Consider the following 26,085-nt stretch of genomic DNA (forward strand, 5'->3'; position numbering starts at 1 on the left):
ACACATAATATAATAAACTATCATTAAGCAGCGATAAGACAAATCCGATATTCCAATCGTTGTATCGAAAATCATCTTCGATTAGTCCCCATCGATTTGACTCATTTGTTCATACATTGTTCTTGAGTTGCATCTCTAATCTAACACGTAACTTGACAAAGCGAATTATGACGAAACCGATCATCATCATTATGCAACTAATAGGTGACTAATTAATGGATGATGATGGAGATGGTACCCTAATCATTTTGTTGACGACGACTAAAATAAAAAAAAAGTCCACCGACAGAATCTATAACGGGGAGAGGTCCTTCACGCATCCCCACGCGCACATGATCCGTCGCTTTCCTCTTTCTCCTCCGACCTGGTTGGGTCATACGACGTGGCGTTGCCTCATCCCCCCCCATGCAAAACCGAGCTGCCGGTACGGCGTGGGCCCCGGTCGAGCCAGGGACCGCTTAAAACGGGGCAGGCTGCGCGTGGGCCCCACTAAGTCGGGAGGCAAGTTGGGAATGGTCCACCGGCGAGGGTCACGTGGTCGGGGATCGCATCGAATCCACCTCGAGGCGCGTGCGGCGAGTGGGGGTGTGTGTGGACACACTCTCACGGAGCACCAAGCAGAAAAAAGGCAGGGTATGTTTTTTTTTACTTTTGGGATGGAGGAGAATGTTAAGCCTTTGTTTTTTTGGGCAGAGAAAGGGTTTCCACTTGTTATTGACTCACCCTAGGATTTACTATTCACAAACCCTAGACATCTGTAAAAAGAGGTTTTGGCACTACCGTCGACCCGTCGTTGCTCTGGCTTTTCTCAGTTTCTGTGATGGTTACTCTTCTTTTGTCCGGATTTGCTTCTTTCTGTCACAAGCCTAATGAGATATTGTTTTTCTAATGGAAAAGATATTCTTGGATTTGACCTAGCTAAAAATTTCTAACTTATATAATGTAATAGTAAATATCAATCACCTGACACTAAATACGATGTATAGTAACAAAACTTTTGCCAATGAATCATAACTTTTAAGGAGACTTATCACTCCAGACATATCATGGAAGCACGAATAAAAGAGTAGTGTGCCGGTAGATATCATGATTGGCTAAGTTTAAAATGGTATTTGAATTTTAATTAATTTATCGGATAAGTTGATACCGATAACTATAAAGTATCCAAATGAAAGCACATCAATTTTGTATACTTGCTTGAACGTTTCAATCATTCTAAGAATATTTTGAACAAATCACCAACGGTGGTTTATAGAAATCCAATAATATTTGAAGGAAAAGTGAGCACATATGCTAATCAAAATTTGGGTACTAGTTTAACCAATGGGATAGAAATAGTTTAGGACCACCTTGGATATAGCAAGAAAGAAAAAATAAGAATCTCTATAGGAATGATGGGGGTTTGAAAGATTATTAAAGATGATCAAGGCATCATTATTGACTTATTGTTAGGTACCTAGGTTGATGAACACAAGCTCTTCCATTATCTCTCAACTAATTCAGCACCAAACCTCAACTAGGGAGTTTTATCCGATGGGTTTTGGATAAGGGTCCTTAACCCATAGTGATGGACCAATTGATATCTAATTTCTAATCATTATGATTGCATTCATAAAATAATGAGATACTTCCGGAACGGCTTAACTCACTAATTAGTTTTCCGTTACCGACATACCAACCCTACTGTACGAATCGTATCGTATCGTATTTACAACTCACAGCTATGCGTACGGACACCGCAGATTAGCGTACTTATTGTTTCACTGGGCCTCGTCAGTTCCCTCCTTTGAACTGATTTGGGCCTTGTGACTAAAGTCCATATATTCCTGAACCAACACTAACAGCTCAATGCCCAACCCAATATTTGTCATTCTTGTTTGGAATTTGGATGCTGCTGCTCTGAGCTTCCACAAGAAACAGAAACCATAAGATATAAGGACGACAAGAACAAAGACACTATGTAGCAAAAGATGGATTCACATTTAACAGCGAAGTTATTCATACACCAAGTTTTAGTCCATCATCAGTTCATTTGACTCTCAAATCCGCTGTTCTAAAACATCCTTCAGCATTCATTCGGTAAACAAGTTTTCCTAATCGGCTACAACTCCCAGTTCTCAAAACTCTACCATCAGGAATATAGATACAAAGAAAAAGTTGACGTTCCACGCAGGACGAAATCTGAAACAAAAGCCTCTGACTGGGTAGATACTAGATAGTACATAAGCCCAAAAAGATGCAGAAGGGAAAAACAATCTAAAACTGATCTTCATCAGGCTACTGGAAGCTCTCCGCATTCAGCAATGACTACCTTCTTTGTAGGACGGTCACCTCTATCTGTCTCCTGCGACTCGATCAGCCTAACAATTTCTATGCCTTCCAAAACTTGCCCAAACACAACGTGCCTCCCATTTAGCCATGGCGTCTGAAACCAAGCAATTATAGGTTAACATATATCCGTCATAAATAAGCTATAACCACATTCTGAAAAGAAACTTAGAATTGATGTGTAGCTTCCACATTAGAAATATCACAGTTCCTCTGTGTGTTTTCTTTCTTTGGACTGCACTAATAATGCAATATAAAATTTTCTATTCAGATTTTTATGTTGAGGTCTTACCTGTACTGTGCATATGAAGAACTGACTTCCATTGGTATTGGGGCCTGCATTCGCCATGCTAAGAACTCCTGGTCCAGTATGAAGCACTGCAAAATAAAATACATTGCATGATTATGAGTGCAGTGATACAGTCATGTACCATCTCATAATCAATATCCGAAAAAGACGCAACCATATTCAACATCCTCATATTATAGGAGAAAGAAACCATGGTGTCAATAAAAATACAGTTCATGGGACTGCTGGAGTAAAATTCCTGCTGAATGCTAACTTCCAGGACTACATGAAAGGTTACTAAATCCTGGTCAAGTTACTATTATCTTTTCTTTCTGAACATTAAATATCTTAGGAAGGGATTTATCCAGCAAGTCAGTCCTACACAAGGCATAAGAATCAAGGACAGAGGAACACTTACACTTAAAGTTCTCATCTTTAAATGTACGCCCATAAATGCTTTTGCCTCCAGTACCCTGCAATACATGTCCGGCTTCCAAATATAAGCACACCAACCTTATTCTAATTTCATTTTTATCTCTAACCAAACAAAGAATCTCAAACACAGACAAACAATATTATTAATAAAAAAAAAAAATTATATTTGTAAATTTCACATTGATAAAGGGAGTGCATAATATGAAACAAAAATTCCTGGGAAAGTAAGTGACAAAATAAGTTAGAAATACAGACCATAAGGGGTACTTCTAAACTCCCTTGACGGACTAATTTCCTAGTTTAGCAAAGCATTCTAGATGGTCAGTTCCTTCAAAATTTAAAATACTAAGGAATGAACAACCTTTTTTACTAGCAGACAAAGATGCATGCAACTCTCATTAGTAGACATTCAGAAAACTTCACAGAACTCTGAACAAGAGTAGACATATGCTATACCTTATACTGAAAAAAAAAAAACCTTAGAATCTCAAGTTCAAAAGGCAATGCTGGCTTGGCAAACAGAGCGATCACAATCACCAATTAACAAAAAGGATATGTAACATAGGACATAATGACACTGGCACCATAAAATTGGCAAGTATTGTCGAGTCATAAGTAGTGTGCTGGAGAAGAAACCTATTCAATAGCATCTAAACTAACAAAGAAATCCCAATTGGCTTTCTGTTGACTACTATTTTAAACTTGCAACCAAACTATTTAGCATACAGAAAATCATCTCCACTCTTCCAAAATCTGAAACTAAGTCCTGAACAGAAATCTATTTACCGCTAAACAATGATAAAACAAAAAAAACCATGAATCTTGAAAGAAGGGAAAAGCACCCACATTGCCCTTATCGAAGTCCCCTCCTTGAATCATGAAATCCTTGATCACACGATGGAACGCAGAACCCTTGTACCCAAAGCCTTTCTCACCTAACAAAAACACACACACAAAGCAGTTCACCCGAAATGAAAATACACCCAAAAGGCCAGTCAAATCACTAAAAAATCAGACTACACAAGCAACAAAGAAACCACCTGTGCAAAGGGAACGGAAATTCTCCACAGTTTGGGGCACATCATCACCAAACAACCCAATCACAATCCTTCCGGCCAGCTTCCCTACCGGATTACCAATGCTAATATCAAAATACACCTTGTTGGTCACTTTCGCCTGCAATGCTGCTTCCTACAATTCCAAATTCAATTCTCAAACTAAATCCCAAGACCGCAGCGAAGAAACAATCAGTTTTAGTTTTTTTTTACCTCAGCGCTGGCACGGACCGAGCTAACAGTCCTTCTCTTCGAGCTAGGGCTCAATGTGAGGGGGGACAAACGCAGCGACCTGGAGAAGAAGCTGGACGACGACGACAACGGCGCCGTTTTGGCGGAAGAAGAATACGGAACCGCGGATGAGTTACACGGAGGAGGGGCCAAAGCTCTAATCTGAGACACGCTCACAGAGCCCGGAAGCGATGCAACATTTGACTGCCAACAAAAAAACTTTAGTTTATCACAGTAACAAATGGAGAGAGAGAGAGAGAGAGAGAAGAGAGTTGTTACCAAAGAAGCTGCCATTGAAGAATGAAGAAGAAGAAGATGCGTCTAGGGGTCCTTTCTGCAACTCTGCTGATAATAAAGCCCCAAAAGTTTTATGGATAAATATATATATATTTAGTCCTTGGTTGCACGAAGCGATGAATTCGAGAGCGGCCAGAAGGTGAGAGTGAAATTACGGATGTATTGTTCGGCTTGTGAGAAAATGCCAACTGAGTCCTCCTGAAGTGGGCCGGGTCGGGGTGTGTTTTTGTTATAATGCAATCTTATACTCTGTGACGCGAGTAATCCAAATGGCAATGGCACCTGTTCTGGTTCCAGCTTCAGCTAAGTTTAAACACTTTGCCTTGAGTTCAAGAAAAAACCAGTTCAGGGTCTCTGCTGCAGCAATGGCTACAGGTGGAACCCAGAGCAGAACTAAAGTCATAGATTCACATCTCCATGTGTGGGCTTCACCTCAAGAGGTAAAACCCTACTGAGTTTTCCAGACTTTTGCTAGTATAGACACTTTTTTTTTTTTTTTTTTTTTTTTTTCGGGTTAAGCTTAAATGGGATTGGAATTTTGGGTTTTCAGGCTGCTGATAAATATCCTTACTTTCCTGGGCAAGAACCCACTTTGCCTGGAGATGTCGATTTATTGCTCAAGGTATGAACTTTCATGAAGCTCTCTGTTGGTTGCGTTTCTTGCTTGAATCAATGTACTTGAACTTGAAATTCTGTGGTTTTTCCAATGCACAGAACTTGGTGATTGCCATCATTTTTATTATTGTGATCTCGTACTTTGATTGTATAGATTAACTCAGTTCTTGTAAGTTGCTATATAACAAGGTCAGGTTTCCTTTTTCACAGTGTATGGAAGAAGCACGTGTTGACGGTGCACTTATTGTGCAGCCTATTAATCACAAATTCGATCATTCTTTGGTGACAAGGTGTGTATAAACAGGATCATGTCTCGGTACCAATGTCAAAGTTACTTTTCTCCATTTTATTGTTAGTATAGTTTACGCAAAATACAGTATTAGCATTCATGTTGAGCTAGAAAGCTACATGAAAATGTAGGTGGAACGGGCAAAATAATCAATAGTAGTTCAATTTTATGTTTTTATATTGACTGTTGAACCCAGAGTCCCACACTGCTGGGTTACTAATTCACTGCATCAGACCGAAAATGCAAAAATCAAATGTGCTGAAATAGGAAGGTTTCAATAGTGATGCCTTACAGTTTTTGTACCACATAGTGACCTCTGGTTTAGACTTTGAGTTTCAAACTAGTCAGAAAAGGTAAATACTGATAAGTTCAGTAGGTGATGATGCCTTACAATGTTTACCCATGCTCCATCTAAGTGGTGGCCGTATGATTATGTAAGCAAGTGAAAGAATGTATTTGAACAGGGTAGTTTGATGTATGTGATAGGAAGTATTTCTTCCACACTTGAAGCCTAACCAGATAATGTGTCGTCTTACACTTCCGTATCTTTGGACAGTGTGTTGAAGAAGTATCCATCTAAATTTGTTGGTTGTTGCCTTGCAAATCCAGCTGAAGATGGGAGTGGGGTTAAGCAGCTTGAACATCTTATTTTAAAGGTTTTTGAAAACTTTAACATGATGTTAATCAGGTTTATCTTTGGTGCTTTCAAGGACCTACTTGACAAACTTTTCTTTCATGCTAGGATAACTATCGTGCTGTTCGCTTCAATCCATATTTATGGCCCTCTGGTCAAAAGGTGATTTGTATTTTCATGTATTTGTTTCTCCATGTTTTAAAAGATATTAAGAATACCAGGTGGGAAACTTTCTCTGCCTCATTTTTCCCCCATGCATTGAATTGTGGGATTGTAAGGGAGAGTTAAATAGGTGGTTTCCTCCGGAAACTGTTAAAACATAATATTGTACACATCCTAGATAAACACCATGAAATGCTGATGGAGTTCCTCCTAGAGTAAGTGCAAGGGAGTAAATGAGAAAGCCAGAACTTCTATTCACCTCTATCAATGTTATAAATGTCTCAATTGATGGTTTCTGCAGATGACCAATGAAGTTGGAAAGGCAATGTTCTCTAAGGCGGGAGAACTTGGAGTACCAGTTGGCTTTATGTGTATGAAGGTATTGTTTTCTATATATATCTTTCCCAAACTAATGTCCAGCTAGAACCTATATATTTAAGGTGATTTCTATGAAAGCCTTATTCATTCAAACTATGGAAATTCAGGGCCTCGGTCTGCATATTTCAGAAATTGAGGAACTATGCACAGAGTTTCCTTCAACACTTGTATTACTTGATCATTTGGCTTTCTGCAAACCACCAATGTGAGCTTTTTTGTGATTTACATTTCTAGAAGGAGCTTTTTGATATATTGTTAGACCATTTGCACTCTTCAATGATCTTATCCTGCAGAAATGATGAGGAAAATGAGGCTTTCTCTGCACTTTTAAAGCTATCCAGATTTCCACAGGTAAAAGTCTCCCGATTCCTGAATATCTTCCAAAAACTGCTTCATACTTGGTTGGTTGCTTACTTCTCTCTCCCTCATTAATGCCACCTGGAGAAAGACAGGGCTGTTATATATCCGTTGGCCTTATATTTTCATGTCCTCATCTGCGGACTATTAAAATGAGATAGGTGGTTCAATCTGGTCATCTTACAAGAAATCAAGCAACTTGAATGTTTTTTTCTAGCTGACAAAGGGCTTCCAACAGCATTTGAATCATGAATCCTTGCATTCTCTCTGATATCTCTTTCCATTGCTGATCCAGTGATCTTTACGTTTGTTCCCCAATATATAGTTCACTTTTCTTGTCTGATTTTAACGTGTAATCTGAACTGGCAGGTCTATGTAAAAGTAAGTGCACTTTTCAGGGTGTCAAGAACGCCATTTCCATATGAAGATGTATCTCACACACTGTCCCAAGTTGTGTCAAGTTTTGGTGCTAACCGTGTCATGTGGGGCAGGTAGCTCTTTTCTCAATCCAACCAAAAATGCTTCTCTTTGACTTGCATGGAGAAGATGCTAATTATGTGTTTGTTGCAGTGATTTTCCATTTGTTGTTGCTGAGTGTGGTTATAAAGGAGCAAAAGAAGCCGTTTCTTTGATTGCCAGTAAAATACCTCTATCATCTTCAGAGTTGGAGTGGATCATGGGTAGAACAATCTTGCAACTCTTCCAGAATCAGTGGCTTCCATAAGCAAGGGTAGATACCCGACAGTGTATATTTTCGTAAATTGAAATTGTAAGTTATGGTGATACAAAAAAAAAAAAAAAAACAGAGATTTTAAGTTATGGTTGCCCTTTTTTTTGGGAATGAGTTATGGTTGCCCTTCATATGTTTATTCTGTTCAATGTTGAAAACCCTTTACAACTCAGAGACCAGTCTCCATATTCTGGAATAGGGTCGTTTAAATGTGCTCCTTTCACTAGAAAGATGATAAAATCACAGAGGACTTCACGGCTTGTTGTAGTTCCGACAATGAAGCACAGGAAAATTTTACCCATGTTTCCATAATTCAAACAGTTGGATGTTCTGTAAAATCAATTTGCAATTTCAAATAAATCTACATAACTCTTTATTTTGAACAATATACAGATATATCACCAGATCACTTCCCTTGTAAACCAAACCCTATCGATCCTACAAAACTTTTCTACCATCCTGTTGCTACCGACTCAGATTCACAAGTGATGCCATCTTTACCACCCTTCAGTATGTCAACCGTTGAGCAATAAAAGAATTTCCACCCGCAGATGCTTTAAATCAACTGTTCTAAATCTATACAACACTAGAGAAATTATATGATTTATACAGAAACTATAGAAATGGCCTACTCATCGATTCGTTGAATTTCACCCATCATTATACGATTGCTGGTGACTTTAAAACCAAGGAGGGCAGGATCAATTTGCCTCCCTTTCTTTCCTTTCTTTTTGCCACTCCGGCCACCTTGCATTGCTTCTGATGATTCTGGAAATCCAGCTGTGGCGTGGGCATCCATGGGAGCAATCTTCTTGGTATTACTCTTAAGCATATCGATAAATGATGCCTCTGATACATCACCATCACTGGCGGATGATGTACGGCGGAAATGCATTTCTTTTTTCGAAGATGCCATGACATCAGAACCTTGGTTTACTGGATTAACCACTGCGTCTCGCCTTGCCCCTGAGGTTTCAGAAGACACATGTTTACTCATCCACAAGTATAATTTGATAATTTGATTGAAACGTCAGTCACCACTCCCCCTCCAACAAAATGTAACCATACAAGATAAGAAACTAGTATGAGTTAGAAACAAAATACCATCTGAAGCAGCACTTGAATTTTTTCCTCTAAGAACTGGATCTGATATCAGTTCTGATAATCCTTCTTGCGATGCTGAAGCACTTGGGACAGAAGGTCGTCTCAGCAGAATATTTTCTTGCCCTTTGGATGGGATGGGAGCCCTGTGGGATTTAGGGGGGTAAGAATATTACTTCTACACATGCTCGGAGGACAATATAAGCAATTTGGGTTATTGAGACAAGGGATAAAGGTTATATATGAATATACCAATCCTTGGCAGTTTGTTCGACAAATGAATTACTTCGGCCAGTCTTGTCACCATAAAAACCAGCATTCCCACCTGAGAGCAATTTTAGATTAATTACAACTCTCACACAAACAATCTCAAACATAATGCAAGGCACCAAAAGAAAACAACAAAGGGCAATACCTGAAACACCGGAGGAAGAATTCATGCTATGGGCGTTTTTTGACCTCTCCTCAAAATTTGTTGCAGATAACCCTGCTTGTTCAACCATTCGTTCTTGAGTCTCAAAAGATCGACCCATAATTATCCCCTCACTTTTGGACCCCCGCTTCCTGCCCTCCAACTCAGAAAGTTCTTTACCTATAGAAGACTTACTTATCATGTTAGAATTTGTGTAAAGCGACTGGCTCGTTGCATTCATTCCTGCCAGAAATGACTCTCTATCAGCCAATGCTCCAGAATTAGATTTATACATCAACTTTTCATTGCTTTCCACACTGCTGGCCTGCTCTTCCTGTAGAAGTTCACCTGGATTAGAACCAAATGACCCTACACGAAATGAGTTATTTAGACCTGCTTCTTGGTCTGCATGGAGATTGAACAGGTGGTTTGTGGAGCTTGATCCAGAGTAGTGGCCAGATGGCAGTCTTTTATCAGAGAACATCCCATTGCTCATCGCCTTCAACGACTCGCTAGGTTGATGGCCAGATTTTTGATGGAGTAAATCCATTAGTAGTCTCTTTGAGTTCTCATCATTAATTCCATCTGACATCCATAAATTTTGATCCTGAGAAGTATTCTTGATCTCTGATTCCCTTTTCTGCCTCTCAGCATTAATATGCAGCTGCTGAAACCGAGCGTCCATCCAGTCATTCTCAAGCTGATCATTCTTCTCAGGCCAGTGTCCCTCAATTGCATCCAAATGTGAAACATGAAATTGGTTAGGAACATGAGGATGATGACCATTGTGGGAAGGGATTCCAGACGAAAATTGACCCGACTGGCCAGCCGACTGCATACGTCCAATGGAATCCTGCATATCTAAACCCTGGGCACGAGCCATAGCATTTACTACATCCAAGTTCATCCCTGGTGCACCAGCAGGTAATGACATTGACCGCTCAAACGGCAGCGAGCCAGGCTCATAAAAACCTTGCTGAAGTCGATCCTGTAATGAAAGATTCCGGTCAAGGTGATTCAGCTGCTCCTCATGAGATGGCCTCTGCTGCCTCTGATAAAAATCTAAAGGATTAAAGCCAGAAGAGTGCCCTCGGTGACCATGATTACCAGCATGGGTCCTGAAAATCTGATTTGATTCCTCAGCTGGCCAGACAGAACCGATATGCCTCTCTTCTTCCATTCGCTGCCTTATTCCCATGGGTAACTGCCTGGCATGCATCTGATGTTCCAGCGACTGAATCTGTTCATGCTGTGCACGAGACAGTAGCTCAAATAAATCTGTTTGATGTCCTTGAGGTGTATGACCAAACTTTGCTTGAATTAACTGCTCCATAGTTGGATCAACATGCCTTGGAAGATGGTGAGACCGTTGCTGAAGTTCACGTAGAAGCTGCTGCTCTAATAGAACCTGATCAATAACATTGTTTGCTCTTACAGGATCAACATGTGGCTGCCTAAGTGTAGGATCATGCATTTGACCACGCAACAATTGTTCAAAAAGCACCTGTTGTACTTGAGATTGCTGTTGCTCCTGTAAAAGCTTCTGCTGTTGATGAAACTGCTGCTGTTGTTGCAGTTGATGTTGCTCGAGCTGAGCCTGCCTCTGAAGTGCCAAAAGGTGATCCAGATCTGCTGCAGAATGGTTGGCTAACTGTTGATGGTGAATAAGATTCTGATTTTGCAAAGGATCTAATACATTGTCATTCAAGTGTGCAAAACCAGACAACATATTTCGCTGTTGGAGTTGCTGCTGCTGTCGAATTTGCTGCGACATAAGCTGCTCTGCTAAATCATAATGACTGGATTCCTGTTCCATGTGCGACAATTGGCGAGGAGTCAACATTTCCTGATACAAGTTCGGATCAGAGACTGAACTTTTTCTATGAAGATCAGACCACGTCTCAGCAATTGCTGGATCAGGATTTGCACCAAATGGAACAGCCCTCCCCTTACTAGATGGCATATTGGCCGACTTTGAATGCTTTGATTGGCCACTTTCTAACTCAGACCATAGCAAGCCAAAGGGATGCAACTTATTATCATTCTGAATAGGCACACCAGATTCTGTCAATTCAGTTGGGGGAGGAAGGTGATTAATAGAGTTTGCCATAGAATCGTGAATGTTCCCAGAAGATCGTGCAGTAGAATAGGCAGCGGTTCCATGTATTCCAGGAAACACAATATCTGAAAAAATACAGATGAACCAGAATGAGATAATGAAAAAAAAAAAAACAGATGGAGTCCATGAACCAAAATGAACTATAGTAATGACAAACCTTCATCTTGTTCAACAAAATCATTAAAGCTTTGACCCCTTGAATGTAGTTGTAGTGGAGCTTCAGGCTCGGAAATTCTTGGCTGAATATGCTGAGCTGAAAGGCTGTTTAGTTCCGACATGGGCCGCTGATGGTCATTTCCCAGAAATGCATAGTTACTGTCTGAAACTGCTGCAGAAAAGGGTAAACTGGACTCCAGATTCCCTCCTAAGCCACCAGATTCTTCTAGCTTAGAACTTGGATTTATGATACTGCCATTCTCAACCCAAGATTTAAGATATGGCATGAACTCCCCCAACTCTTTGAAAGGTGTTCCTTCAGGAGCATCCTCCAAGCGAACAAGCAAGTCTATCCCAAAGAAACCTTGTTCAAACCATGAAATGATGTCTAACCCCTGATATGGCCCCTGGGTCACCCCTTGAGGATCAAGGTAGTAGTAATACAAACCCTCAGGATGAACACCCATTTCTAACTCTTTCACTCTAGGGTTGCTATTCTCATTCTGCTCAGAAGAGGCCAAACCATAGAGAGTATTTGAAACGTCGGGAAGGTTGGATCTTATTTCGGAATAATTGGCAAACTCAATGTCATCAGGTACAGGATGATTTGAAAAGGCAGAATCTCCAATTTTCCTACTGCCACCACCATGAAGCTGATTTGCACTATCATAAGAACCATCAGTCTCAACATCACCATAGATACCATTACTTTTTTGAATTGATAGGGAAATTCCATCAAGGTCCTTTCCTTCAGTAGCTCTGTTATCACTTTCTTTATGACCAACATCTTTTCCTGCAACAAAAAAAATTAGGATCAATCAGATGTTAAATTCAGTCAAAGATCCTCGCATTCAATTTAATATATTGCATAACATGCAAGTACTAATACAAACTGCAACTCACCATTCATCACATTCCTCTGCAAACCATAATTCCACAAAGTCCCATAGTCATCAGCATTTGCAGCCTCCTGAAAGGTGCTAGTCTCTTGAGTGACAGTCGAGGGCAAATTGCCCAGAACTCCATCAGCAGCTTCTAAGTCTCCCACACCTAGAGAATGAGTGATTAGAAACTAGATTAAAATTGTGAACAGTGGGCAGAAGCTGGAAACCATTGAGCTGAAATATACCTGTAATATTTTCAGTTGATCTCCCCTTTCTGAATGAATTGTATACTACCCCACTACTTGTAATTTTTCCCTTCCATATATCACTAAGGATGGCCTGTTAGCATCGTTATGAATCAGTTAGAACAATTAAAGAAATCAGTCAATCAAAGAGGAATTCCTAAGATGATGCAAAAAATCCCATTTCTTACCTCCTCGTCAGCATCAGGGGCATGAAAAGCCAATGGTTCAACAAAATCAACTTGAGTTAGTGAGGGGGCCTCCTCCATCTCATCTGGCACGGTATCAAAAGATAGTTCAGGCTTTCGCTGCCGATAAATATCAAGAAGCTTTCCCCTCGGGTAGCAAAAACCATCAGCTGAGTGCCTTGGTTTCCCAGGGACACCTTCACTCTTTCCTGAAAGAGCAGAGCCAATAGTGCCTGCGGATCTCCCAATACCACTTGACCTTCCTCGCCCCAGGGTAAATCCCAAATTCGAACCCTCCACCCGTCCTCTTTCTAGTCCAAATCCAGGTGCAGCACGGTAAGTAGCTGACCCCCCAGTTTGAACCTCCATTCTATGTCGTGGCCTCCATTTATCCCGAGAATCTGACTCACGCTCAGCAGCTGAACGGTTGTTAGCTCCAAGAGATTGACTCTCACTGTTACTGTGAGCATCATCCTTCTCCACATCTGTTCTCTTCTCAGTTCGGGGCTCCTTTTCTTTGTCTTCAGGACCCCACCTAGACGACCATTTGCTATCACGCCGTACTTCATTGCGGCCATCATGCCACCTGTCAGTTGTAGGCAATGCTCTACTGTCAGTTGTGTCCCTCAATGGAATATTGTCAGCACGGCGTTCTGTTTTCCTACGATCTCTTCTACCACCAAGCAAGCTAGTTTCTCTTTCCTCTTCACGCCAACGACGGCTACTTTCACTTTCAGTAGCAGGTCGCCTCCAATCTTTCTTGTCCTCAGATCCTTCCAACCGCCAACCGTCCTTCTGGTTGCTGTCAGAGGAGTTTCCGAGTGAAGTTGGACCACGCATTTCCTGCCATATATTAAAATTTTTGTGACCAGACAGCTTGGCACTAACTTGCAAGAAAATACAGAGTCAAATAGTAGATTGTAGATTATAGAAGCAGTTGAACAACTCCACAAGCAATAAGTTTCTTGCCACATCAAGAGGATTTAATTTACTACAGTGAATTCTGAGTCAGAAACATAACGAATAATGCCTATAATAGAATTTGGTTATTAATACTAACAAAATCCATTCTTTTCAGCACATACCAACTTAGACTCAATCGGCTTGGCATAAAGCCACTGGGGTGACAAAGGTATGCTGCTATCCAAGGCGGCTGGATCTACAAATATTAGCAGTATAAAATCAGATAAGACAAAAGGGAAAGAAAAAAATGGATACTAAATTGATCCTCCAGTTCCAAAAAAAAAAAAAAAATACAAAAAATAAAACAAAACAAAGCTTACCTTTCAACTCATCAGATGACCCCATAAGCACCTTTTCCTCATCATTTCCTCCAGAAACTTCAACTGCCGTAGCATAACAAAAGTCAAAATACCAGCGTATGGAATTACCAACCAGTGCCAGACATAAAATTTTCTAAGACGTTGTCCACTACTCAAAGGAAACTGTTAACATTTGTAAATTACAGATAAATTTAATAAAAGCACTGCAACTCAACTAGCATTTACAAACAAGAACAAAACTGAAAACAGCAGTTGATAAATTCCAATAGAACAATCAAAATCTTAATAGCTCAATAACAATGAAGACGCAAGCTGCTTCAATAACTAGTTTCCTAAAGAAAGTTTCACACCAGAATAAGTCTAAAGCCTATGAGATCCACAGCTTTACTATTGCTAGCAAAACAGTACAAGCCCTCTCTTCTATTCATTAAGTCAACCAATGGTGAACTGTAAACCAACCTTGTCGTGATAATCCAAAACGAAAGAAAATACATATACAAGCCTACCTATGGACTGCGGATATGCAAATAAGCAAATTCCTTTTATTCGATTTTCAACTAACACAACAAATAATCAACAGTAACATGGCACAGTGATAGAAGTTCAATTCAAACTATCATAAGCACCGGTATTAAATATCGAAATATGACACTAGAAATACAAATGCAACACTGATCTGAGAAACATCCAATGCGCGAAATTAAAAAACATGGAATTCGAATAGGTCGAGATGCACGAAGCCATAATCAAATAACTTGATGCTGAAAGAAAACGAAAATGAACTACTCCACAGTATACTTAAACGCTTCAGATCAGTAATCTTCTACCTAAAATTAGCTCTACATGGATCAAATCCATTCAATACAACAAATCGAATTACTGAGAAGAAAAAAAATGCAAAAACGAAAGCGCGGAAGCACCTTTGGAGGTCCAGGACTGATCGGAGGGTTTGGAGGAGAGGAGATCGTCGGGGAGATCGAGCTTGCGTTCCGCCATAGAAAAAGGTCGAAGAGTGACGAAGCCGGAGATCGAGAAAAGGAGAAGAAAGCTGCGGATTGGATTGAAGCTCCGGTGCTACAGAGCCAATAGAGAGAGAGAGAGAGAGAGAGAGAGAGAGAGAGAGCGAGAGGGTTAGGGTTTGGATTGGTTGTGAAATTTCAGAGAATCTAGGGTTTCGGAAAATAGTTTGTACAACAACACTGAGCAGAGAGAGAGAGAGAGAAGGGGAGAAAGAGAGAGGGTCTGGTAAAAGAAAAGGGTGAGGGTTTGGGTGGTGGTCAGAACAGCCAAATCAACTAATCAAGTACGAGATTTTCAGGTAGCTTGTTAGTAAAAAATCAAAAATTAATAAATTATTTAAGTTAAAATATACAAAAGATTTCTTTTCGGGTTTTTTCAAATGACAAAAAAGCTCCTTCCTTTTTCTTTGTTTTGCATTTCTGCGTTTATTGACGGTCAACTGGACCGAAACCCAATACCGTCCATGGGTCGGGTACTCGGGTTCGTTTCTTGATTCCAGTATTCAGTATTGTACTTTTGAGTTTTGTCTAGTCCCAAAGTCCACACCAGCCCAATATGGATAAACGAATCTTTGAGCTAAAATTTTTATATTGGAATTGTGTCAATTTTATAAATCATACTTATACATTATCGGGACAAAAAAATTAATTAAACTAAAGACAATATATTGGTATCTAATTGTATCGAGCAAATCAGCACTGTTATAACAAATGACTAACGGTTGAAATGGTAAATGATGGCACAGTAAATTTCTATATTTAAAATTTTTACACATTCATATTTGTACAATTAATTTAGTTGATTAGTTCACATGCTCATTCAACTTAACTCAATTTAGATCATGTCAGAAAGGCTTAGAGATTATTTTTTAAGGAATACGGACTAACTAGTTCTTTTTTATATTAAATTAGAATTCGACTTTTATAATTCTATACTAAAAACTTATGACTTGTTATTCTACTTTGAATGAGCATAAAATAGGAAAATATTGGTGTGTTTAGTAAACATAAAAAATGTAAATAAAATTTCTATGACCAAGATGTCACTTTCCCGTGACCAAATTTTTGACATTTAATTCAAATTGCACCTTTGTCAAGGAACTTAGGGTGTGTTTGGTATGGCTGTGCTTTTAAGAAAAGGGTTTTTGTCCATTTACCCTATTTCTAGGGATTTTTTTCCCACTAACCCCATTGAGTTTTTTTAATTCCCTCTTACCCAATACACTCTAAGGGAGTCTTCCCTAATACCCCACTAAGATTTTTTTTTTGTTTTTAATTTTTTTTTAATACCATTTTACCCCTCACCCCTTATTTACTTAGAGAGAGAGAGAGAGAAAATAGAAGAGAGAGAAACCATAGGAGACTTCGCCGGAGCCCGTCACCGGTCGCCGGAATCCGGTGGCCGGCCGCCGGATTCCGGCCAACTTTCACCGGAATCCGGTCACCGGCCGCCGGATTCCGGCCAACTTTCGCCGGATTCCGGTCACCGGAATTTGTTGAAAATCTCACCGGAAATGTTTTTTTTGCCCCCAATAGACGACTATCAGCCATGTATTGCCCCCCAATAGACGTCTATTGCCCCCCAATAGAACTTTCGGTAGCCGAAATAGGAACTAATCTTCCTAAAATTTGACAGATAAAACTTTGATTAAAGAAAAAAACGAAGAAATTATATCAATTTTAAAACGTTTATTGCCTCCCAATAGACGTCTATTGCCCCCCAATAGATGTTTCAATTACCGAAATGAGAACTAATTTTTCTAAAATTACACAAATATAACTTTGATTAAAGAAAAAAAAGAAGAGATTACATTAATTCAAAACGTCTATTGCCCCCCAATAGACCCTTAACACACTCCTAAGAGCACAGAAAATAACCTGTGAAAAGAGGTCATTCCAAAGTGAACGCCATATGGAAACTTCAACAGTCCTCACTGTTGCCTGAGAGGCTGAAGCAAACTGGAATATGCTGCTAATAAACTTCCATGTATCTCGAAGAGTGTCATATATACAAGTAAAAAGAAAGGCAATGAAATTGACTAGTGTAAGAAACATGTGAATTGGAGCATAGAGTATTGCCCACAGCATCCCAAATATAGGATATACAACAAGTGGCTCCAATACAATTGAGACAGAATTATATCACCGGTTTAATAGTTATTGAGAAAATTAGAAATCAAAAACATCAGAAGACCTACCAATGCAGCAATGCTCCAGATGGACGATAGGAAAAACAATATTGGAAACAGTAAAACCTCCACTAGGTTCTCGACTATATTGCAAGAAGACTCAATCAGAAACAAAATCATTGTACAGATGCTCCCCAATACCTCAAAAAATACATTCCAAACTGGGAGAAGGAAGCTAAAGCACTCTACGAAAGGTTCGAACATAGGCCGGGCAAAAAAATGAAAAAAAGGATCGAGTGGTACTCCTGATATTCAAGAACCAGCGACGATCACGAGCAGGTCACTCTTTCTCCCTTCAATAGACGATGGATCTGGATCGTCGCCTTCGACCACTATTGCCGGGAAACGACGACGACGTGGCTTTACTGCCGCTCGATCCCATCTTCTCTCTCTCTCTCCCTTCTCCAAATTCAATGCGCCTAGAAATGCGATTCGAACCGCGGAACTGAGATCTGCATCACAGCTCGCACTCGATCGAGTGGAGGATTTTCTGCGGAGGAGAGAGAGAGAGAGACAGCGCCGGAGGAGAGAGAGAGACGGCGCGGAGGAGAGAGAAGCAGCGCCGGAGGGGGGAGAGAGATCGGGATGTGAGAGATTGATGTTGAGTGGCGTGTTTGTAATTTTTTAATTGGGTTGAGGGTATAATGGTCATTTGGTGTCAAATTGGGTATGTGAGAACAAAAATCTGTTGCTGGGGTAAGTGGGATAATTTTTGCTCATTTTGGGGCTTTGGGTCAAGGACCCTTAAGAAAAACTGGCTTCTGCTTATTTCTAAGAATAAGTGGCTGAAAAGCAAAGCAGCTGAGTGTTTGGTAAACTGACTTTTTATAAGTGTTGTCAATTGCAAAAGCAGTGGCAAAGTGTTTGGTAAACTCAAAACTAGCTTGTGCTTTTTGTTTGTGGAATGACCAATTTGGACATTGTGTGGTAAATACATACATTCGAGTTGGGAGTTAAACAGGTAACAGAGTTGAGGGAACAAAGAAAAAACTTCTTTGGAGGCCATGAATATTCATTCTGAAATAGGCTCTGCGTCTGAATAAAAAAAATGCATACTACCAATCTGGGACACTTCAACGCAGTTTTGTCATGGAAAGTATCAAGATTTAATATGAAATTGTAATTGTTAATGCTTGGATCCGTGGGGATCTAATTAACGATAAGAAAAGAGAGAGAGAATGACACAAGATGTATAGTGGTTCGCCTCCGCATGAGCGGGAGACTACATCCACTTGAAAGCTATACTAGTGTGTCGGGCCTTGCGGCCTAACAAGATTACAAAGTATGTAATGGGATGAATGAATGAATGTGTTGAGTTGTGGGAGGAGACATTCCTTTTATAAGTGAAGGAATGCTTCTCCTTTACATTGTTTTCGATGTGGGACAAGAAACCACACTATTCTAGTCTAGAAAGCCTAGTTGTGAGGGCATCTTGGCAAGGGCGGGAAGGTGGCTTCCCGGTGGCGGATTTGCGACTTCCGGATACCGCCGCGTAGCCTGAACATAGGGCTACACGATGCATGTCTCGGTTAGGCCTTGCCATGTTTTGTGGATGTCCCAAAGTGGGTGTTACTTATGCTTGGTGAGATAGCAAATACTCCATATTGTTGGAGGTATGTACAAGTCCCCGAAGTCCCCGAGTAAGAGTAGCTTCTTGGTTGGGGAGTTCAAATCATGAAGTCATCAAGCATAAGTAATATCCGAGAGGCGCACGGCCCCTACAAGTCCCCGAACTCCGTAAGCAAGAAGGGACTCGTTAACCTGCACAACAAAAACAAAAAGCAGGCATACGTAGAATGCTCGTTGCATTGGGCAACAAATGTGAGTTGCATTGATATGCGTTGGCATATATAAACGTATGAGGTGCGTGATACATGTTGATGTATACACGCGAATGGCGCCGAGTACGATCGATTATGACGTACAAACTCGAGAGCGCGTATGGCCGTGTGAGCATATGGATTGCATATGATAAATGTAAGTTGTATGAGTGCTGCGAAGGTAAGCGTTTGTAACGTGTAAATGATGAGTACGTGAACGCTTGTGTTGGTTTGGTTGTCGCTCGTATTAATGGAACGCGAAAAGAATTCAATTTGTCGGGAGCGACAAATGGTAGAAGAATTCCATGTTCCATTAACGTGTGGTGTGTTGAGTAGACATGAATGTGAAGATTGGGAATGCCGGGAAGGCGTGAGCGGGAAGCTCGAGGATTACCGGGAAGGCATGAGCGGAAGCTCAATGGGGTGCCGGGAAGGCATGAGCGGGAAGCTCAATGGGGTGCCGGGAAGGCATGAGCGGGAAGCTCAATGGGGTGCCGGGAAGGCATGAGCGGGAAGCACAATGGGGTGCCGGGAAGGCATGAGCGGGAAGCACAATGGGGTGCCGGGAAGGCATGAGCGGGAAGCTCAATGGGGTGCCGGGAAGGCATGAGCGGGAAGCTCAATGGGGTGCCGGGAAGGCATGAGCGGGAAGCTCGTGAGCGGAAGCTCAATGGTTGCCGGGAAGGCATGAGCGGGAAGCTCGTGAGCGGAAGCTCAATGGGGTGGGCCCTTGCTAGGCCCCGCTAGAGAGTCCCCGACTCCCCAGCCATGACGGACCTCCGGATGGTCGGTAATTTGTTTGTTGAGGGGGAGCTGCACGGAGCAGAGGGTGTTGGGTAGCGATCCCAATCTTTGGTACCCAAGCGTCGGGGTTAACTGCCGGATCAATGGCTGCCGTAGGCTGTGTTAACTAGTCCCTTGCTGCAATGCCGCGTAGCGGTCAGTGCTATTATGAGGCGTTGCCTTACCGCGTGGCGGTTTGGTCGTAGACCGTAGACTCGTAAAGTATGTATCTGCATGAAAAAATGACAAAACACACAGAGCAAGCATGTACGATGTAGTAAAGGTGTTAATAACACGTCGTAGGCATGCGTAAGGGTCATGGAGACATGTATAGACATGGCATCGGCGGTAGCTCAAAGTGCAGGAGCGTGAGAGATAAGATATAGTGACTTATCTTATGCCAATTTGGAGGCTAGCGGAGTTGGCCGAGCATGACTGTTCATTGCCTTGGCGGTGATGATTTCGTTTTTTTTTTTTTTTTTTTTTTTGAGAAGTGATCGGTGATTATGTCTCCTTGAAACAAACTATGTGATTAGTACATGAGTTTGTAAAATCAACACTAGTACATATGTGCCATGGCGGTATAATGTATATGGAAATGCACTAGGTGAGATAATTATTTTGACATATGCATGTAGCCGCCTATATACATGTGTGGAAAATGTTCCTGCCCACAAGATATATGTATAGAAATATGAACTCAATTAAGTGCATGTTGATGTGTCAACAAATCATGCTCCGTGAAGTAGAGACCGTAGGCCATATATATAAAAGAGTATTTATGAAGGGACATGAATTGACCATGCATAAATCTATGTGTTTTGCGTTTTACCATGCTGTGGGTCACACACACACAAATATACCAAGAAAGAAAAGTGTCCGTATGGATGATTATATGCATGTGTGTTAGAATTGAAGTGGACAAAACCTAGTGGCATATATGAATGGTCGACACTTGTGTCGGAGGTAACTGAAAGAAATGAAACATATAATTGTCCATTTGACAACTATCTCATCATGACCTGAACGTGTCCATAGGTGATGGCATAAGCGGCCCATACATAAAGATATATATATATATGTATGAAGTGTATATGCAGGCAGCTGTCTCCTGGAATATGCAAAAAAACCAAAGCACGTGGTGCTTGCATAGAAAGGAGGAGGCCATAAATGGAAAAGAAACTTAGCTTTGTCAGTGTACAGAGCTAATTGCTCAATGGCTGGGTGCGAAGAATATGAGTTTTTGGCGGAGCGGGTTTCATCGGCGGAGCAGAGAATTTGACCGGCGGATGATGAAGAAGATGGTCGCTGGTTGATCATGGGTGCCCAGCGTCTTCTGGTCAGCGGTAGCTACCAGCCCAGCGGAAACACGGAGCGCGGTGGCCGGTTGCTAGCGGAGCACTTGGAGGTGGCTGTGCTAGAGGGTCTCGGTGCTCAGCGGAGGAGATTGGCGGTTGCCCAGAGAAAGGTTTGGCTAACGGAGATGCTCGGCGGAGCAGTGGGCAGCTAGCGGACGGGGACGTGCAGCGGGGCAGTGCAGCGGAACCTGCAGCGGGGCAGCGCAGCGGAGAAGTGCGGCTGGCCTGGGGCTCTGACTCTGCTGTGCTCGCAGCTTGCCTTTGACGCTCCGCCAGCCTTGATTGGCTTTGGACCTTGGCAGATGGGTGTCCAGAGCGGTTGCAAGGCCGCTGGAGGTGACGAAGCATGCTGGAAAATCAACCATGGAGGCTGGGTGTACTTAGTAGAACTGTGGGTGTCCAGAGAGTTGGAATTTGCTTTGCCAGCGTTGACTTTTGCTTGTCTGGCGGTGCGACAAGGAGAAGTAGAACTGCAGTTCTTGTTGGCGGTGCGTAGAATGGTGCACAATCCATGTGAACCCATATCTTGGCGGTGTGACAAGACAAGAAGCAAAGCTGGACAAATTGTTGGAGTGCGGCGGAGCTTTGCACGACGGCACAAAGGTGCGGGCTTGGATCGAGTTCAGCGGAGCTTTTGGAACTCAGCGGAGGTCGTTGCCCAGCCAAGGGTCGGCCTGCTAGCGGTTGGCAGTTGGTGCTCCGGCGGAGGTAGGCTATCAGAAGAGTTCATCGGAGAAAACTCGGCGCTGATGCCCAGCAGAGGAGGTTGTGCTCAGCGGAGGAGATTGGCCGAGCGGAGTTCAGCGGAGTTTTTACCGCTGACGGATATGGGCGGAGGGATGTGCCGCTGATGGATATGGGCGGAAGAATGGAGATTGGCGGGGCAACTCCGGAGCTGCAGTGAACGGAGGAGTTGGGCGGAGATGGCCTTGCTGTTTGGAGCTGGCGGAGCGGAGAAGAAGCGTTGTAGGCCGTGGGTGTGAAGAACAGATCTCTGGGTGTCCAGAGTAAATAGCCGCCCAAGATTATTATAATTTTTTTTTTTGAAGTTCAGCGTTGACCTTTTTTGAGTTGGGCGTTGACCAAAAGTTGATCAAGCCTTGATGGGCGGTGACCTTGCCTACGGGCGTTGACCAACCCCGCCGGGCATTGACCAGCCCCTATGTTGGTGTTTTGATCAGTTTCTGCAAGTTTTGACCACTCCTTGGGCGTTGACCACGTGTTGGCCAGCCATCAAAGTGCAAATTTATGCACATTTCTGCTCTAGTTGTACCGCTGGAGTAATGTTGATCATGCTTTGGCAAAAGTTGCCGCCAAGAAACACAAATTCAAACATGAACTCACTGGGAACCAGTGAAAATTCATGAATGACCAAAGAAAAATGGGTGACCAATGAATTTGAAGTAGCTCAAAGAAGGAAGGAAAAATTTCTCTGAGTTCTGCTAAGCAGACTTAGCTCACGGTAGGTGACGAAGCCATTGTGTTGGCTTCCCACAGACGGCGCCAATGTTAATGCTTGGATCCGTGGGGATCTAATTAACGATAAGTAAAAGAGAGAGAGAATGACACAAGATGTATAGTGGTTCGCCTCCGCATGAGCGGGAGACTACGTCCACTTGAAAGCTATACTAGTGTGTCGGGCCTTGCGGCCTAACAAGATTACAAAGTATGTAATGGGATGAATGAATGAATGTGTTGAGTTGTGGGAGGAGGCATTCCTTTTATAAGTGAAGGAATGCTTCTCCTTTACATTGTTTTCGATGTGGGACAAGAAACCACACTATTCTAGTCTAGAAAGCCTAGTTGTGAGGGCATCTTGGCAAGGGCGGGAAGGTGGCTTCCCGGTGGAGGATTTGCGACTTCCGGATACCGCCGCGTAGCCTGAACATAGGGCTACACGATGCATGTCTCGGTTGGGCCTTGCCATGTTTTGTGGATGTCCCAAAGTGGGTGTTACTTATGCTTGGTGAGATAGCAAATACTCCATATTGTTGGAGGTATGTACAGTAATAACAAAGCAAAAACACAAACTGGGTAAGCTCTGAAGGAAGCACATAAGTCAGAAAAGTAGTGATTTTGTTTTGAGAATTGAGAGAAACAAGAAGCGAATTTGCTAAGATGATGAAAGCAATAAAAGGGAAGTTGGAACCTAAAATCGGAAAGTAGCATGACTATCTTACCTAGATTGCAAACCAGTCCAATCTCTTCCAAGCAACCAAACTAGGAAAGAAGGTACAAAAACAAAGAAAAAGAATGAATTTTTACTGTTTTGGCATTTCAAATACAAGACCCAGAAGCTCACTTTTTCTCATAACTAGCTTACCCAGAAAACACAACGGCACAAGAACTCTGTTAGCTAAATACAGAAAATCAAACTAGTAGCTAGCTCATGAACAAACCCAATTAGTCCTTACCCAAACCCAAATAACTAGCAGCAAGATATTCGAGGACGGCGAAGAGATAGACTAGAGTGCCAGCGCCGACTCGCTCGGCATACTTGTCGGATTTGAGGAAGCAAGCTATACAACCGACGGGAAATTGGAGGCCGGCCTTGGAGAACCTGGAGACGGATTTGGTGGCTTTGGGTTGCCTCTACAATTGGATTTGAAGAAAGCTGCGATCGCGAGAACCTGGACTGAGGAAGGACGTGTGTAATTTCTTCAAGAAAGGGAGGGCAATCATTGGTATTATGAAAGTGTCATTAATCTACAGTAGATTGTGCTACAGTAGGTGCTGCTGCTTCTACTTCCAAAAGCAAGGGTGCCTTGACTTCTGCTTTTCCAACTTAAAAGCCATGGCTTCTGGAAGAAGCAGGCGTGAAGCTGATTTACCAAACACTATTGTTGCTATTGCTTATAAGCGGGGGAGCTAAAAAGCCCCCCCCCAAACGCACCCTTAGCGCCTCTTGGGCTTCGTGTCTCTAAATTATCCTACATGGAGAAACCTTCCGATACCAGCAATGATGTCGTCACCTTTGTCTTTCTCGATCGCCTGATGCGATTCGATATTTTCTTTTCTCAGCCGTGAGACTATATAGTGTTGCTGGGTAGCCTTTTGGCTTGGCTAATCGGATCATTCTCTAATCCGTTTTCTCTATCCCTGTTTATGGGTGAGTGGCGATCTAGTCAGGGTTGTCCAATTGTTTTATCAGTTCTTATGGTGCCGCTGCAGCGAAGGGTGTGTGATTTGTAACTTTAGATTTGGGATGTCGGAGGACAAGGATCCGTCAATCTGCTTTGTTTTGGGTCGGATAGGATTGCAGGAGTAATGGCCTTGGATTGGGCAGAGTTTGCAGGTGTGCCAAAGCAAAGTGGTGCTTGGGGGTATGTGTACTGCATCTTTGGCGTCCCCGATAGGAGTGATGATGGTGTATATTGATTATGGTCTTGTTCTCATTACAGTGACAGTCGCAAGTGCGGCGGTGGTGATGTGCTCTATGACGGCGGCTATAAGCTTTCGATGGTGGAAGACAGAGTTAGTGGCTGGACTGGCTAGGCTGCGACATCCAAATTGGCTAAATTTCAAGCTCCAAAGGTTCATTGTTTTGGGTCCATTGGGCTAGGATTTCTGGTGGATTGGGTTGGTTGACTTTGATATATCGAAGTCGGTATGTGGCGTACCAAAGTTGAAGAAGAAGTGATTTCCCAAGAAGGTCGCTAATAAGGTGATTGAGGAAGTAGAGGGTGCAAATGGGGAAACTGTTGAGGATAAGGAGGTAAAAAGAGGAAGCAGTTGCTATGGAGGTTGTGGGAACTGAAGAAAACTTGGTTTTGGTTCATGTTGAGGATGGCGCTAATCTGTTGATTGAGTTGGCACCATACTCAAGTCAGGCTTGAGGAAGGGAGCTAACTTTTGGTCTTAGAGAAAGGAAGCTACCCAGTGATCTCGGGCCTTAAAAGAGGGTGTCTTGCGGTCTTGGCAGTCACATTCATTACTTAATGGTTGGGCTTGTTTACCTACATTCAATGCATAGTTGTTACACTTGGTTAAAAAAAAATTCGGGTACCAAAATTAAGTGCATTGGCGAAAAGATTCTCACTTAAATTTAATGTTTGTATAAGAGAAGGAAATCGAGGAAATCATTATAATTTATCATGTCAATATATTAGAGAGTTTACAATCTTTTATGTATTTCTTATCATGTCATTATGTCAATATATTAGAGAGTTCACGAGGTAGGGTTAGCCCAAGTGAGAAAGAGAGGTAGGTTTCTCTCTCACCTCAGAAACCCTAAGGCCTACGCCGTTCGAATTCTTGTTCTCGTCCGGCGGCGCCCGGATGTTGGGATGGCCTTTGGCCTCTGGCCTCCTACCATCATGAGGTTGCTGCCGGACAGGAGAACTACTGCCCATGGTGACTTCGTCGGAGGAATACGCTATGGCTTTTCAGTTGGTTCGGTTGGGATGGTTCAGGTGGTGGTGGTCGGGCTGCACGATATGGTGGTGGTCGGCTATGGGTTTCCTGGATCGTAGGCTTCAGGGATCTCGATCGCTGGCGGTGGAGTTTTGGGCAGCCTGGATCGGGGATGGTTTTGGTCCGTAGTGATGCAGGTCGTGGCGGCGTTGCTTGGGCGATGTGGTGATGCAGGTCGTTGTGGTTTGGAACGCCAAGAGGCTGGAGTGGCAGTGCAAGGCGTAGCGACGTGGATCGGGTGACGTGGGTCGGACGGATCTTGCCGGACGGTGCTGTACGACGGGGATGGGAGGAGCAGGCTGACTGGCCCGAACTGGT

General features: G+C 42.4%; 3 protein-coding genes across 4 annotated transcripts; 1 reads left to right on the forward strand and 2 right to left on the reverse strand.

The window, feature by feature from the left end:
- Window positions 1–1,961: 1,961 nt before the first annotated feature.
- Window positions 1,962–4,769, reverse strand: LOC133708942 (photosynthetic NDH subunit of lumenal location 5, chloroplastic). Its single transcript, XM_062134534.1, has 7 exons — window positions 4,618–4,769; window positions 4,321–4,542; window positions 4,093–4,243; window positions 3,899–3,987; window positions 3,036–3,090; window positions 2,621–2,706; window positions 1,962–2,425 (listed from the first exon to the last, which is right to left on the reverse strand). The coding sequence occupies exons 1-7, from the start codon at window positions 4,630–4,632 to the stop codon at window positions 2,273–2,275; spliced, it is 771 nt and encodes a 256-aa protein (XP_061990518.1). The 5' UTR covers window positions 4,633–4,769; the 3' UTR covers window positions 1,962–2,272.
- A 135-nt stretch (window positions 4,770–4,904) lies between these two features.
- Window positions 4,905–7,889, forward strand: LOC133708941 (uncharacterized). The gene is made up of 10 exons (XM_062134533.1): window positions 4,905–5,075; window positions 5,186–5,257; window positions 5,461–5,540; window positions 6,096–6,195; window positions 6,282–6,335; window positions 6,637–6,714; window positions 6,821–6,918; window positions 7,007–7,064; window positions 7,440–7,561; window positions 7,641–7,889. Exons 1-10 carry the CDS (start codon window positions 4,905–4,907, stop codon window positions 7,792–7,794), a joined length of 987 nt encoding a protein of 328 aa, XP_061990517.1. The 3' UTR covers window positions 7,795–7,889.
- A 239-nt stretch (window positions 7,890–8,128) lies between these two features.
- Window positions 8,129–15,469, reverse strand: LOC133708940 (protein ESSENTIAL FOR POTEXVIRUS ACCUMULATION 1-like). 2 transcript variants are annotated; one of them, XM_062134531.1, is made up of 11 exons: window positions 15,106–15,469; window positions 14,186–14,248; window positions 13,988–14,061; window positions 12,906–13,745; window positions 12,718–12,811; window positions 12,492–12,638; window positions 11,590–12,381; window positions 9,317–11,497; window positions 9,154–9,226; window positions 8,905–9,047; window positions 8,129–8,766 (listed from the first exon to the last, which is right to left on the reverse strand). In XM_062134531.1, exons 1-11 carry the CDS (start codon window positions 15,179–15,181, stop codon window positions 8,429–8,431), a joined length of 4,821 nt encoding a protein of 1,606 aa, XP_061990515.1. In that variant the 5' UTR covers window positions 15,182–15,469; the 3' UTR covers window positions 8,129–8,428. The 2 variants fall into 2 exon arrangements, with proteins under 2 accessions (XP_061990515.1, XP_061990516.1); XM_062134532.1 differs by having other exon boundaries at window positions 14,186–14,347.
- Window positions 15,470–26,085: the final 10,616 nt, after the last annotated feature.

Source organism: Rosa rugosa, chromosome 5, assembly GCF_958449725.1.
Source record: "Rosa rugosa chromosome 5, drRosRugo1.1, whole genome shotgun sequence".
NCBI lineage: Eukaryota > Viridiplantae > Streptophyta > Magnoliopsida > Rosales > Rosaceae > Rosa > Rosa rugosa.